We start from the raw sequence: 16,068 nt of genomic DNA on the forward strand, positions 1-16,068 counted from the left end.
GTGTGTTTAGATATACAGCTGCAGTTTGGAACATAAGATGGCTGAGTAACTATTCAGAGAATGAGTGAAAAAACTAGCACATGAGTGTATATAATTGTGTGATTATAAATAGCAAATTATAACATCTTAGAAAAGGTTACTTTTGTACTACACACTGTAAAATATCAGTGTTCCAGAAATACAAAGCTTTTAAGATCTTTTCCCCAGTTTTCGCACCAGGAAAAGGTTTTCAGTGTCCAGTGCCTAAAAGCTTTAAGAGCACCCAGGTAATAACTAGTGATTTTAAAATCTAGAGGCTCTTCGCCATCACACGAGCGCAGTGATGAGTCACACTAAAGCTGAAACCTGTTTTATTTGTTTAAGTGTTAATGAATATAACCATTACATGCTATATATATATATATCCATTAGGCATAGACGTGAACCAGAAGACAGTTTTCTTTCAGGTAAAATTCAAACAGAGTTTCTGTTACGACAGAGAAAGAGAAACAACAGTGTTTGGGAGCAGCAAAAAAGAGAGTGCTGTTGTGCACATGTAATTACAGACAAAGGCGCTGTCACTGGAAAAGTCAGTGGGTACATATTAACTCCATTTCAGCTCACCTGACAAGCCACCCACGTCCATTTTTTTCAGGTTTTTGGCCTCAAGGACGACCACGGTCAGCTTGCCGGCGGTGGGAACGTATCGCAGAGAGAAGCAGATATCACCCAGCTTCTCTTGCTGTTAAAGAAAGGGGAGAAACGTTGCAGCAGATGAGAACACCTTTACAGGGTTACTACATATTCATTATGTCAAAAAAATAATAATCCAGGCTTTTCCAGACTCAATTTGTCAGAGTTACCAGTCCTATTTAGCTCATTTTTGCAAAAATAAATACAACGTTTCACTGTGGATGATGAATGGATGGGTTGATGGTAGATTAATTAATAGATGGAATGATTAATGAATGGACTGATGATGGAAAATGGAGCGATTGGTGGGTAGAGGGTACATTTTTGGCATTGTCAGCGTATAACATAATTTTTTTTCCATTCTTAATCAGACATGGACATAACTAAATCTGATTCCATACTTTTCCAGAATTATTAGGAACCTTGGTGCTAAAAACCTCAACAGAAAACAAAATTTTCTGTCTCACTGGGTGAGTGGAAATGTAAGAGAGATTACAAACTTTTCAGATGAGCAAACACTAAGCTGTCATTTGCCCTCAGAACACAACAGACATGTTTATTACTGTTTATTTCAGCTCTTCACAAGCGGAAGAAATAAAATCAGATGTTCGGAAGCATCAGTGCATCTGAATTAAAGATTAATGTACCGAACACTGACAGAGTTATTGCACAATGCTCAACTCAAACCAGAGTGCGTGAACATCATTTATTTTAAATGCATATCATGAAGTTTGCAAACTACGAGAAAACAGATGAACATCTAAACCATTTTCTTTTTAATATTTAAAAAAGTTAAATATCACTAAGCAAAACAGCTGTCTAAAAGATTTCCTGTTTAATATGTTGATGGCCAACTTTAAAAATATGCAAACTAAGCTACTCAGTTTGGCAAACTTAGCTTTGTTTGGGATCAAACTGTATCTTTGAAGTGTTCTTTGCTTTAAAATCAGCTTTTTTCTGCACTTATGTCTCTGCTGGATAAGGGCTGCAATCACTTCATCTCTTCTCACAAATCAGCATCACAACACTGCCTCATTACAAAGGACCGAAGAAAGACTTATTCACATTCTGGACTTCATTTTCATCAAACTAATGAAAGCAGAATCAGAGCACACCTGTTGGGTCACACCTGTATGAAGTGTGGCTATTTTAGAGATTTAGAGAAATGTTTTTAGTCATCTACACACCGGTCCTGAATATCGACCTTGGTTACACTTCAGAGAGTTTTCATCAGAGTTTAATGCGGATTTGTTGCCTGTTGCAGAACCAGACTGATGTTTTGTTATTTAGTTTTATCCAACAATTGTGGCTCCCAGCTGATATAAAAACTTAAAAATAATTGTTTCTTCTACTTACGTCATATAAGGCTGCAGAATGTAAAAGTGCACATAAATAAAACCTTTATTAACAGTAAAGTTGGGGGTCTTTATGCTTCCTTTAAAACAAAAAAATCTAACTCTTGCCTATTGGACTTGGAACATTTCGATAGCTTTACATGGATGGATACTAAAAACAATAAATATCTTGCACAGAAACATTCTTAAAAGTTCTTCTAAATATTATAATCTGTAGTAAACTAAAAATGAAAGAGTAACTGGTTTAGCCAGAAAAGCATTAAGGCGTCAGCATGAGAAACGCAAAGCATCACGCTGGGTCACTACATCAACAAGAAGCAGTGCAGCCACGCCCTGAAGGAACCAAGTGATGCCCTTCAGCTAAACAACTCCACCAACCACTCTGTGGTGTGATAATTAACCTTCAAATCAACCCGCCGTAATGCTAAAAATAAGGTTGCCAACATGTGCTATATGCCATGACATTTACCATGAAAATTGAATCTCCTGAGCTGCAGCCTGGAAACTCACACTCCTATTAATTGAACGGGAAGTGTGGACATATGATTAAGTGACATTTCGAGGAGAAATGGATTTCATCAGCCACGGCAACGTATTTGTGGTACAAGCACAGCAGAGTAATGACTGGAGTATCACTTATGCAATAAAAAAAAAAGCTCTAGTTATGGAAACAAGAGATACACCATGTTCAAATCTGGGCCTTGCATAAAACAACTTACAGTAAGCAGAATGTTTTCAGACTTGTGTTTCTTGTAATATTTGTATGCTTCCATGGATGAGAAGTCTTACCTCCTCCTTCTCAGCACTCTGTATATCTCTCCACTCCTCTGTTACGCGGCTGAAGTCCACCTTGTTCATGGGCACCTTGATATCGCCGATGGCATCGTGCTTGGAAAAGCGGTCAAAGTCGTAAACCGTCATAACCAGCGTTTTTCCACCAAGCTCTACGTAGGGCACCTAAAGAGAAAATAGGGTGATTAAAACAAGGCTTTAAACCAAACTAACCCCCAAAGCAGATTTAGACCCTTTTTTGAAAAGTTGCCAAGTGTGCATATAAAAAGGTTATTTACCCTCTTTGGCTCCTTTTAAACTGGATTGAGACCACCTAGGGTTCTCCAGAACACCATCGACCATACAAATGTTACTAGAAAACTCAAATATCTTTTTTCAGTCACTATTGAACCCTTGGTATATGCAAAATTGTTATTTTTTTGCTGAATTTGTAGCCATCCATTCCCATTGATATCTGTATATGGGAGGTTTCTGAATATCCACGATCAGTTTCAGTCTCGCTATGGAGGAGAAAATATATTAAACTTTCATCACCTGATGAGCAGCATGAAATTGTCTATTTGAGAGGGCTTTTCTGTGCTAAAGAAGCAAATCAGTGTGTCACGTAGCTCAAGAACTTAAAAAATTTGCAGTTCTTTGCACGTATCTCAGTCAGAAGGAATTATGTACAGAAAACCCAGTCTCTCTCTTTTACTGATCGTTGTGAGCTGATCACATCAAGCCTTACGGAGCCTAAAATGTTTCATGAGTCACACTGCAATTATTGACATAATTATATTATAAACTCTTTGAGAGAGCTTTTTACTCATCCTCCTCCATCCTCATTGCTAATTATAATGCAAAAGCTTCTCTCTGACAGCTCACCAGGTATAGTTGGCATTTAAAAGGCAGTTTGAAAAATTCCCAATTTTTCTTGGTCCGTATGTGCCGTTTGGTTTGTCCAAACCGTGCAGAAACATTCATGCTAAATTTTAACGTCATGGTGTGTCTTAGTCAGTCGAGAAGGGGGCATTTAGAGGAGGAAATTTTGTTTTTTACTGATGACCTATGCACTTAATTAAATCTGAAACGTCAACTTGGTGATCTGGGTCAACATGACAAATGAGCTGTAAAACATGCTGTTAATTCTGACAAACTAGAAGGAAGACGTATGCGGGGCAAGAAGAAGATTCATGATGAATAATCCATCTAAAGACTGGAGCATTTCTGCACTGTCCTTTATTATGATGCACACAAGTGGGACCATTTCTGGTTAAAGTCTTGTAAAGTTCAACATTTTTCCTGCTTTCTGTTCCTGGGCTGTTTGGGGAAGGATTTAAAATAAACAATGTATTAAAACTTAGATTTTGCTGTCATTGTATGGTCGGGCTGGTTTCAGATGCCAGGCTATTATGAGACACGAGGAAATGGTAACTCTCCAGCGTCTCAAAATAATCAGAGCAGCTGTGACGGTTCAGCCATTACTACCTCCTAGGATCTTTTTTGGACTCATGGAAAGCCTGACAGATGCCCAGTTTCCCCCTTTCATATGGATGGCTTGATTTTTTTTTTTCTTGTTTCAGTTTTCTTATGTGAGCCATATCTTTGCCAAGACCCTGCATAGTCTGAATGTTTTTTTAGGGAACCATCTTGCCATCTGCTTTGATTTTATTCTAATTGGTGTTTAAAATTAGTTAAACTTATTAGTGAGACGTGAAATTTAAAGGTACTTGATAAATATGTTTTCGTTTTTTCATTACAGATTCTATTGTAGTCAAGCAGAACCTTGCAGTGTTTGAAGGGAAGGTGCCTAAATGACCCACATTTAAATGATTTCTTTCACAAGTTGTCTGTTATGTGTGCATACAAAACTGCATCACCTCTTGAGTTTGGAAGCCTTTTTATGCCTGAATAATTCATAGGTTAGAGTTAAGGGATTTTGTAAATTGTCGGTCCAGACTGAAACTTTCAAAGACCTCAATATAAGCCAGAGCTGGACTTTTCTTTCTTAATGAAGGTTTCCTGATCTAAGTCTTATGAACAGAGATAATAAACAAGGTAAAAATGAATACTTGGTTGTCCTTGACAACTATTAAAACATCACAATTTCTTCTTTACAGCTGCCACATGTCTTCTTTTCCTATGATCCATTATGGATTCATAAGTATTTAAGAAAAACACTCAATAAATCATGCATTTACAAGGCTATCACATCGCATTATGCCCGATGTACATCAAACACCTGAGCTCTCCACTGTTGAGCGAATAACAAAACTTTCTCCAGCGCTAAGCAGCGGCGATGCATCCATTACGGCTGTGGCGAGGTCGGGTGTAGCGGTGCATCTGCCTGTGTTAATCCCAATCATACTGAGCCTGAGAGTTAGTGTGTGTGAGAGATATTCTGTCAGGAGCTTGTTAATGCACCAGCTGCTTGCTGTCTGCACACCTTCCCAGATTTCTAGGCTGCATGCAAATCAGATTGTCAACGGAAGCAAAAGATTTCCAGCTACAAAACTGTGGAAACATTTTGGAGCTCACAGAAAATGCTCAAGCCATTAATGCGAGACTTACCTTGAACATGAACTGCTCATTGAAGACGGGATTTAGGGTCTTCCTGTGGACTTTGGTCTCAAATTTCTTTTTCTTGTCAGGCAGAAGGTAGACCTTCACATAAGGGTCCGATGTCCCTCCCATATCCATGGCAGGCAGCTCTGCAGCCTGGATGATCCCCACCATGAGCTGCAACGGGAAGGCACGATGTGTCAGAGAGTGCACAAATTATACCTTTGCCTGTCAACTGACACACAAATCACACATTAGATAAAGAAACACCACCTAACTATGGTTCTGGACCAAAAGGAAACTTTCCTTTAAATGTCAGCGTCAATCAGCAGGTACTAATGGTATCCTAAAGATAATTCAGTGTCATCTTAACCGGGAGACGGCTCCGATATTAGAAGGTTAGAAAGGAAGAACATGACGGCCCCTGAAGAGTCCGCAAAGGTCACGGCGTGTCACACCAGGAATGAGACGAGTGCTTTTTTTCCCCTCATACGGTTGGTAATTGATAACCACGGCAGGGGTCCTGGGTGGCTGATTGACCCGTCAGTCAGAGGCTCGACTCAAAGGCCTCTCAGGAGGCGCCGCTAGTCAGTCAATCAGCTTCCTATCAGACAGGCATCACGCAGCAATCTGGAGGCTGACCAGGACGCCCAGCCGTGGAGCTCCACAGCTGTCAGGAGCTGCGTCAGCTTCCTGCAGCGCTGACGGCGCGGCAAACAAAAACACAAACAACCACCAAGATATACAAAGAAAAGATTCAAGGATTAACTCTGTGGCTTTATATGATGAGTCTTGGAAAGATTCTGTCTCCTGAAGCTAATTTACTGCTGAATAGATATTAATGTTCAAACAATGAGGAACTAAAACCTATAATTATGTAGCAAGAAGAAATGACAATAAAAGCACACTGTCTATTTACTTTACTTTAGTTCTTGGATACATCTAGTTCCTGAAATAAGGAGGACCTTTTATTTTACTTCCTTTTAAAGGAACTACTGTAACCGTCCCAGCACTGAGAACTCAGGTTTATTCTCTAATTTCTAATATCTGTCAGAATTACTAACAACTCAATGAAAGCTGCTAAAATCTTTAAGGATTTCTTTATGGTCTAAATCTCTTAATGTTTTTGTTTCATGAGCCTCTGATATGAGTAAAGGTAGAGTTATTGTAATAAAAATTTAAAGCACAAGCTAAATCATATAGAGGCTGGTTCTTGCCAAATCAATTATTTTTTCTTTTAATGAGTTTTGAAATGACTTGGCTTCTTTCACTTGTGTTTTTCTCACTCCTGACTCTTTATACCTTGCCTGCTCGTCACAGTTGAATTACTGACAGTAAAAACTAAGTCAGAGACAAAAAGTCGGCAAAGCCACAATTAATTACTATTTCATCTAAGGAATAATTTCTAATATAAGAAGACAAAATCTTCCTTGGTGATTTAGTACACAATGTAAAACACAACTAAAACAAAACAACATAGAAAATGGTCATTTTTTTTTGATTATTGATATTAGACCCTTATCCTTATTCAAGTTAATGGCTTAAATTGGTAATTTTACTCTTAGAAGATTGTAACAGATTTAGGTGTGGCCACGTTTTGGATATCAAGGCATACCAAGGTTTTAAACAGCTGAAGCTAAAAAACACTTTTTGCATCACACCAGTACTATATTTTAATCTTTTTTAAAGGCACAGTCAGCTCAAACGACTCTGGACCCACATGTATAAATAAAGGTAACAAATGAATGAACAAATAAATGACGGAAGGCGGCTGCTACATTTCCCCTGAAATCAGTTGTTTGGAAATATTTCCAGATGAGAAAACTGCAGACAGTACATGCCGGGAGCCTAACAGAGCATCAGCCATCACTCTTAAGGTAACTCTAATAAATTGTCTGGGATCAAAGAGGTACTTTATATTATATTCCTAACCAGAAGATCAGCTACCTGAGCTGCTATATGTACTAAAATAGCCAATATTAGCTTATTAACCTGTCAGTGTGTCTCAATAAGAAGCAAACAGCAAAACAATATATCTTGTGCACAAAGCACTCTTGATTAACTGTTCATTCTCTAACAGCTCAGTTTTGTTTACTTTCATATATAAAAAACAATTCAATGTTATATATAACATTGTTACAATTCTAATTCATCATAAATTCATCATACCAACCCATGTTTACACATTTTGTTTTGCCTTTACAACTACAGTAGATTCATAATGTTGTTTTGATAACCAGGAGGTGGCGCTAATGAGTAGAGAGACTTTATACTATCAGATGATGTGGAAACCAAACTGATACTTTTTTTTACTAGTGACGCAGCACCGTATCATTTCTATTCATTTTACATAATCACATCCACTGTGAGCATTTAAATACTGGTTTATAGAAAGTCACCGAAAGGTAGCTAAACTTTAGAGTTTATCTTTTAAAATTGTAATCAAGATGGCGCAGTGGATGACCGCCTTGGTACTACGCCTGGAACCAAAGTCAAATTCCTTTTTTGTGCACAAATTCTTGGCCAACAAAGCTGCTTCCGATTGTTACTTCTGCTCTTAAGCAAGCTGTCAAGGTTTTCAGTCAAATGTGTTAAACTTCCACACACGTTAACATGATGGGGGTGAGATCCAGCTAATGAGAATCACCATGTGATGAAACATTTTAACAGGGATAGCAGACTTTCTGACTGTGACACGAATACACACATGCTTTCAAGAATAATTACAGATACTATAGGAAGTCAACCAGGTTTTGCATGATGTATTTAACAGGTTCAAGGTCTTTGGGACAAGAAGTTTTGCAGCATAACTTATCAGAACCTTCTCTAAGGGAATATTTACATATCTTAGGAGGCAAAAAGGAGCCATTCCAGCTGTCATTTGCTCTAACCTTCACTGAAGTACGCAGAGCACCGGAGACAGGAAGTGGCACTTGGGCTTTATGCGTAACAATTGCTCAATGCAAGCTGTCCTCCTGATTTTCATCCATCCATCTATCAGCACCATCAGTAGGAGACACATCATGTCACACCTTCTTTACTGTGGGAGGCATTGATGCCTGAGGAAAGATTAGAGCAGGATGTGCCTGGAAAGGCTGATTTCCAGTTTGCTGATTTTGCTAATTGGCTGTGTTGTGTTTTTAAAAGGCTGCATGCTAAACTGTGGTTCAAATTAAAGAGAAGAGGAATGAATTACAATAATAAGACTGCTAAAGACTAAAAACCCTTTATAACTGTTATAAAATTACAACAATTTGCATTAAAATAAGCACTATGTGATATTTCTAAATCTATTTATCCTTCAATACATTTTAGGCTGGGTTATAAGTAGGATGTATGCTATATAACATAGGTATCAGCCAATGCTGGGGATTTTTTAACACATCGCAGTGTTACATCGCAGCCAGGATTGTGTGTGTGTTTTTTTTTTAAATGAAGCAGTGTAAAAAAAAGAAAAGCAGCGTGTAAGTCTAGACTAGGGCTATGGCTACGTAACAATTAATGGATCAAACGCGCCCTTTAGGTATTGGTAATATGTTTAAAGTGGGTTTGCTCCACATGGAAGGGAAGAGTTGCAGGAGTGAGATGATTTCATTTTATAACTTATTTTAGAGTTTATATAATCCTACGTTTTTACCAGAAACTTTCAGGAATCTCATTATAGCATCAAGTACCGCTCAGACTGTTTAATACATAGACTTGTTTGGAGTTTGCACTTTGAACTATATGTCCAAGAAGGATTGATGTCCAAATCAATTAAAAGCTTTTCTCTTAAAAGCTTTTCTTTTGAATAAGAATATTCTGATTAATAAAAACAGTTCAACTTCTTGTTTTAAATAGTCCTTGTTTACAAACAACTTTATCTACAGGCCATTTTTGTTGCTTGTGGTGAAAGCAGATAAAAGTCCAAATTAAGGGGCCCTTTCTTGACTCATTTCAAAATTTACAATGATGCTCCAGATTAAAAAAGTTAATTAATTTTAATAAAATGTGTTCCATCTCTTTCAGGGATAGGATCGTAATGCGTGGACCTACTTGGTAGTGACCTGGGTGGGCTAAATGGGATTACTTTTTAGTGATTGATTTTCTGTTTATTATTTTAAGTCTGTCTGTGTTGGATTAATATTTCTTTGTATTTACAAAGTGTATGTACAAAAGGAAAGGAAAATAAATAAAAAGACAGTGAATAAAAAAGTCCAAATTAAGTCGCAATCGCAATTATGGTTGAAATATATCGGAATTTTGATTTCTGGCAAAAGCGCACCGCCCTAGTCTAGACTATAACCCACATAAAAATAAATAAATAAATTAGTCAGCATAGTGTTCAGTCAGGACAAATTGCTACAATATTTTACCATTACAGAAACGTAAATGTGTGTACACACACACCCCGGTAAATATTGGTTATCGGACATAACATCAATATTAATACCGGATATCGATATCGGTCTAAATTTTCATATCTGTGCATTCCTAGTAATAAGCAGTTTATTTGGAAAGAGTCAACCTTTAATTTGTCAGTGGAGCATATTTGTCATGAATTGATGCTTCTGAATAAAGCAGGATTGAAAACAGTATACCACTCATGTGCCTTACAAGTTAATTGACATAACTGCGACTTAAACATTTCTACAATGATTCAGTTGTGATTATTTAATCTAACGCAGATCATTCACACACCAGGGGAACCAGGTTGGTTGAAACAGAAACTTTTTGGCTTCACTTGCTTTGTGATTAATATAGAAAATAACGGCTTGATCAAGCAGGGCACTCCGAGACGGCGGTAACGTCTTCTCCACTTGATCTGTTGATCCTTTTAAAAAAAGAGACTGACACCCTGGAAAAGTATCAAACCTGATCCTGAATGAGAACAACACTGTGAATCCTGTGTCATTTATCTCAGTATACACATGCTACTCAGAAAAAGAACAAATCAACAGCACGACACACACTTCAAAGACATGACAGGACTTAATGTTCCAGAAATCTCCCTTAATTTCCTCATGTTTAGACCCATATAACACATGAGGGACAGATCGAAGTGGCGGATACAAATAGATGGATTCATTACCTTGTGAACAATATACACAATTTAAATGAATAAAGCTACATGTTGCCTATATATAGATTTACCTATACACTAAGTATGGTTTATACCCAAAAGGTTTTGACTGTACTTAATTGGAATACCTTTACTATTGTAGCTTCAATTCTAAATCAAATTAGCACATTCAATGTCTATAAACCATTAAAATATTACAAAAAATGTAAATGAAGCCTGACATAGTTGATTCTTACTCTGAATATCCAAGAGCTTTTTTCACATTTATCAATTAAGGAAATTGCAGTTTCAACACCAATATGTGGGACAAAAACAACAAAATCTTGGGCTATTTGTTTGGTTGAGAGCTAAAAATGTAGATAAGTGAAACTGAAAATTCTTGTCAGATGATTACAAACTACAGTGTCACTTTTAAAAATGTAAAAACCTCTGGTTACTTGGCCCTCTGGATAAGTGAGTGAACATGGTTCTGCTCCCCTGTCTCAACATATCGCAATCTGCTAGACAAATACGCCTTTTTCACGTTTTTTTACTTTACGTCTCTGCTTTGTGATTATTTCCTTGCAAATTAGTTTGTTTTATGTTTTATACTCTTTGTTTGATTTATTTTTTTGGCCTGTATTATTTAGTGCATTCACAAGCTGGCTGGCTTCTGGGTAGTGAAGAGCTCTTCTTCAACCACATCCTGTGAGACACACACAGCTACAATAAGTGCTGGGAATGAAAGCCGGATCAATCACAAGATAAAATGTGGATTAAACCATTACGAGAGAATCTCTCCTAGCATTTTGATTAGATATAGTGTTTTAAGAGCTTAGTTAGTTCTTTATCAGACCTATTCAAAATATGAGATATGTAGATTTTAACTATCTGATAGGCTTTGGAGATAATTTTTTAAACAAGTTGTCAAGAAGCAATCACCATGTAAAACAGCTTCCAAATGGGAAACAATGAAGAAAATGGCAAACTACATGATGCAGGCTTATTCTTTATTATGTTTCTAGATACCTACAAAATTGGAAGTAAAAAAAAAACCCTGACAATTTAATTGAACTAAACATGTTGTTTCAATGTCAAAAACATGGACAAAGAAATCCAGCTATTATAAAACATGGTTATTCTTTGCTTTTGTTCCCCACTGGTAATCTAAAACATTTACAACGGCCAAAAAGCACGTTTAACCACCTGACTGACACCAAACCTCAGAGTCAGGAGTGGAACAACAGCGGCTGTGTTTGCACATCTGTGGGGATTTTCCTGTTTAACTAAGGACTAACAGCAGAGGACTGCTGGAATAACCTTAATTTGTGAGAGGAGCTTCAGTCCGATGAACAGCCTGCTGACCACAATCAGCACATAGGAGAGTAATTCAGACGCCGGGGCTTCTTATACCAAGGGCTTTTTCCGCCCCAATGCATCCATAAACTCACTTCCACAGAATAGAAATTGGCTTTCCTGGGTTATATTACCACAATGGCTTTGAGCGTTATCAAAATGAGCTGTTTGATGATAAAATTAATATGATTGCTTTTTAAATTCATCTCTTCTAAATGTTGAGTTTATTCCACTTCTTCTGACTGGACACAATGCAGTATTGCCGTTCTCTGACCTGCGATTCGAACAATGAATACAATAATGATGTTGAAAGAGGCAGTGATGCTGTAATTCTCTTCCTGCTGTTCTGAGATGGCTCTTTGTGGTCCATTTGCTGTGTATTTGGCTCATGTAGGCTCCTCGCAGCTCCCCGAATGACTTGGATCTTTTACAAAACCTTTTTCCTCTCATTAGTGTATAAACCCGGCATCGGGCAGCAGCTATTTGCAGTGCTTAACAGAGAGAAACAATGCTTTGCCATTAATCAGGAAGCGTTTCTGCACCCTGATCCTTCTGCTTTAGCATTTGCACACAGGAAACTAGTGTTTACAGCTTCTCCTCGGAAGGACTTGACATTTACTACATTTAGGGCCTTCATGGGACAAGAGTCCCATTACAAATACTGACAGCAATTAGTGCAAAGATCTTAAAGAGGGGCTCTTAAGGGTGAAGCAAAGACAGAATAGTAAGCTTGCGGTGTGTTTATGAGGCCTAATTGTGACATTTTGATTGAGGGTATTTTTTTTCCACCAACAAAAATGTCACGAGGATTCAGTTTTATTTTACACCCTCATCTGGATGCAAATCAGATACAGACCATAAGAATAAAAATAGGTTTTCAAAAAGTTTGCAAAAACAGATGATAATGGTGAAACCATAAGTTAAACTTTATTATTCTAAACGATTTGGTATCTATTTCATATGCACATTACAGCAGCCAGATTGTGTCTGGTAGATATGCGCGAGTCCTGAATGAATTGTTCAAAACCTAAGTCGCTTTACTGACTCATGACTCACGATTCGTCATCTCTATTAACCCGTTCACTTACTTGCCCCTGTTACCGTTAGCTGAGTGCAAAGAACCGACCAGACAACTTGTCACTGGGGAAAAACTACACCTATGTTTTTTTTTTGACTCACAAAAAACAACTAAACGCAGGCGTGGATCAGTCAGTTAACGATTCAGCTCGGTGCGGCTCGAGCCGAGATGAGGAAGTGAGTTATTTGGTTAAGCTCAGCAGCAGCACGCTTGCGCTCTCTGCAGGTGGGAGAGCCCGTCCGTTTCCTGAAAGTCTGCTGCCCTGCTCTTTGCAGTCTGCTCCTGTAGTCTGAATGACAGATTACAACTTTACGGTATGAATCACTACTGCTTGCATGCTTCAAGATTCAGGATTTGCCATATCTGAGACAAAATCGCAGATATGTAGAAATGTGATTAATTTCCAACAAAGGACATCACAGTGTTACACTATAATGTGTAACTGACTCAGCGACTCAGTGGCTCAGTGACTAAAAAGTGAGTCACTTTAGTGAATGACTCATAAAAACTCAAGTCAGTAAAAAGAATCACACTTCCAGTCCCTAATATCTGGTGTAAATTTAATGTTTTTTAGCGATACTATATTGCTCTCCTCAACTTGTGATGATGCTGCTTAACGTACCTTGTCAAAAAAATATAACAACATTTTTATTAATTTGGAAATAACCGCTTTCTTCATAAATATTACATATAAACTAGCCAACAGATAAAACTATTTTTCAGCAATATTTGAAATTTCACTTAGTTTTAAGCATACAACAAATGTTCTCTGGAAACATTTACTTGCATAGTTGTACAGGATTTATACTTTTTACTTGCCCCTAAAGGAATTAAGGTTTTAAAAGGCATCTAAGTTGATCTAATGTCTTCCATAGGTTTTAGTTTGGCCTGTTCTTTGACTTCCAAGATATTCAGTGAGCTAAGACTATAGCTTCTTTGGGGTCAGTGTCACAAGATGTGAAAACTGTCATCCATTCATTACACTTTAGCGCCACGGTGGAGCTCATTACCTTTGTAATCTAGAACCTCATAGAGAGCTGTCACTGCCTCCCAGTACAAGACAGATCAGCACTGTGAAATGTAATATCGTCCATAAAATATCCCTTTTATGAAAGGCTGTCTCCTCCAAAAGAATAAGGGTATGGATGACTGATCAGCAGTGATGTGTGCACTGTGTAATTTCATTAGCAGCATCACTGGCAGGAATAATTCACAGGTTAAGCAGTAGAAAATATTGATATTGACCAGAATGCGCAGGGTCTATTTGCATTATAGAGTGCAGGTAAAGGACTGTGTCCACTCAGCATTTGTTTTAATTAATGCACATAGTAATGTATTGTTTATTGGAACGGTTAATTTCACAGATCGACTTGATCACACATTAAACTTTGATTAATTTTAAAATCAAGACTTTGTTGTAGAATTCTGAACATATTGTGGATTTTCCACACAAACTTAAGATCTCAACAAGCTGACGGGATGATTCTGGCTGGCTGCTTGACAATTATTTGTAGCAGAATTGGAAACGTTGATTTAAATTGGTTTGCTTGCACACATATGGCTCTTAAGACAGTCAACACACTTTCAACTCGGTTGAGACTTGGACTTTTGAGAAGACCATTCCCAAAATCTAATGTTGGGTTAATTTATTTCAAAACCAGTTTGGATGTGTCAACCATCTGCTAGACTTGAGGGGAAATTTAAGGATTTGTGGACAGTACTTCCTTCTTCAATATTCGATCCACTGGCACCACTGGGAGAGGGAAACACACCCACAGCATGATGCTGTAATCACCATAAGTTCACAGATCTGAGAGCATCATATTGGCTCCTTCACATCACAGCTTTGCACGCTACCATTAATGAACATTTTGTCCCTTCACATCATACAAGCCAATCCACCGAGATCATGAGCCATGCGTGCTTTCAGATCACACAGCTCAGAACATGCATGTTCAAATCCATGCAGTGCTTTCTATACAAGCCAAACTGTTGTGCACCGCAGTTATGTTTTATCTGCATCATACATAGCCGATTAATGTATTTCTCACATGAGATGGAAAATTAAGTATCATGCCATGGCTCTGCTTCAGGTCCTCCTCTCTTTGCTGTGAATGGTAACGCTACGTCACACTTGTTCCACAGGCTCACAGTAGTTACACTATTGTGGTTCAGGCATGTTGTTTACTTGATACTGTCTACAACGAAGCAAGGCATTACATTATCATGAACAAAAACAGAAGCCCACGCTTTTGTTTTTGAAGCGTGACAGGAAGTGTAAATGGAGTTAAAACAGATGCTTTTAAAAACTATTTACATTTTACAAACTGTCAAGCAACGTGCTGAAGGCATCATGTTGTTTAAAAAGTTATTTCATTAAAGGAAGAGGGGACAATTTTTATGGAAATGTAGATAAGAAACCCCCAAGTCCCTTTTTGAATAACTCTGCATGCGCAAGACCATCTTACCTGCTCCTCTGCTCCTCAAGGGGGATCATGTGAATCTCCGAAATAGAATCTGGTCTTATTTCTTCCTTCTGAGGCCTTCTTCTTTCTCTCAAAATTTTTAACACAGTTTGCTTCTTGCGACTCAGCCATTTTCAAAGTAGACAGTGAGAGCAGCGGAGCTACAATGAACGGCTAACACCAAAGCTAACTGGCTATGTAAACACTAGAAGTGCGCATGGGCAGCCAGCAAGCGGAAACTTGTAAGGAATGTGCACGCACACTGGCGTTATATGAGCACGTCACAATGACGGGCATGTGGGACAATCGACAGATAAAGTGATACCCTGGAAATGAAGATTATCAATCTGGGCCTGCTCCCATCTAATCTGTTTGAGAGAAGGAGGGACATTCAGCAGAACTTTCCAAGCTGATTGGCTTAGCGACACCTAGTGCCCGCCTACCAAAGGTTGGTTTTAGCCAATCACGGTGTCAAATAAAAATGGAGCAGGCACCATAAGAAACCACAAGTCACTTCTTGCTTTTTGTCATTAAAATATGAAATAAATGTATTCTGACAAGACAGATGTGATAGGAGCAGCTATGTATGCGTTCTCCTGCACTATCGTGTTTATGGTGGTTCAGCTGTGGGCTCAGCAGTTCTTGCTCTCATCACAGCTGGTATGTCCCGCCTTAAACCTAATACCGCAACGTGATTGGCCAGTACAATTGAGATGGGAGTGGGACAACATGGATTCTCATCTGTTTCTGAACGCACAGATACTGTGA

General features: G+C 38.2%; 1 protein-coding gene across 3 annotated transcripts in view; it reads right to left on the minus strand.

The window, feature by feature from the left end:
- Window positions 1-568: 568 nt before the first annotated feature.
- LOC118556044 (synaptotagmin-1-like) overlaps window positions 569-16,068 on the minus strand; it is a 105,537-nt gene continuing 90,037 nt past the window's right edge. For all 3 annotated transcript variants that reach the window (XM_036129404.1, XM_036129402.1, XM_036129403.1), the window contains exons 6-8: window positions 5,370-5,537; window positions 2,817-2,984; window positions 569-721 (exon numbers count right to left, since the gene is read on the minus strand). In XM_036129404.1, the coding sequence (XP_035985297.1) occupies window positions 584-721; window positions 2,817-2,984; window positions 5,370-5,537 (474 nt within the window). In that variant the 3' untranslated portion in view covers window positions 569-583. The remainder of the gene's footprint in view (window positions 722-2,816; window positions 2,985-5,369; window positions 5,538-16,068) is intronic.

Source organism: Fundulus heteroclitus, unplaced genomic scaffold (genome assembly GCF_011125445.2).
Source record: "Fundulus heteroclitus isolate FHET01 unplaced genomic scaffold, MU-UCD_Fhet_4.1 scaffold_164, whole genome shotgun sequence".
NCBI lineage: Eukaryota > Metazoa > Chordata > Actinopteri > Cyprinodontiformes > Fundulidae > Fundulus > Fundulus heteroclitus.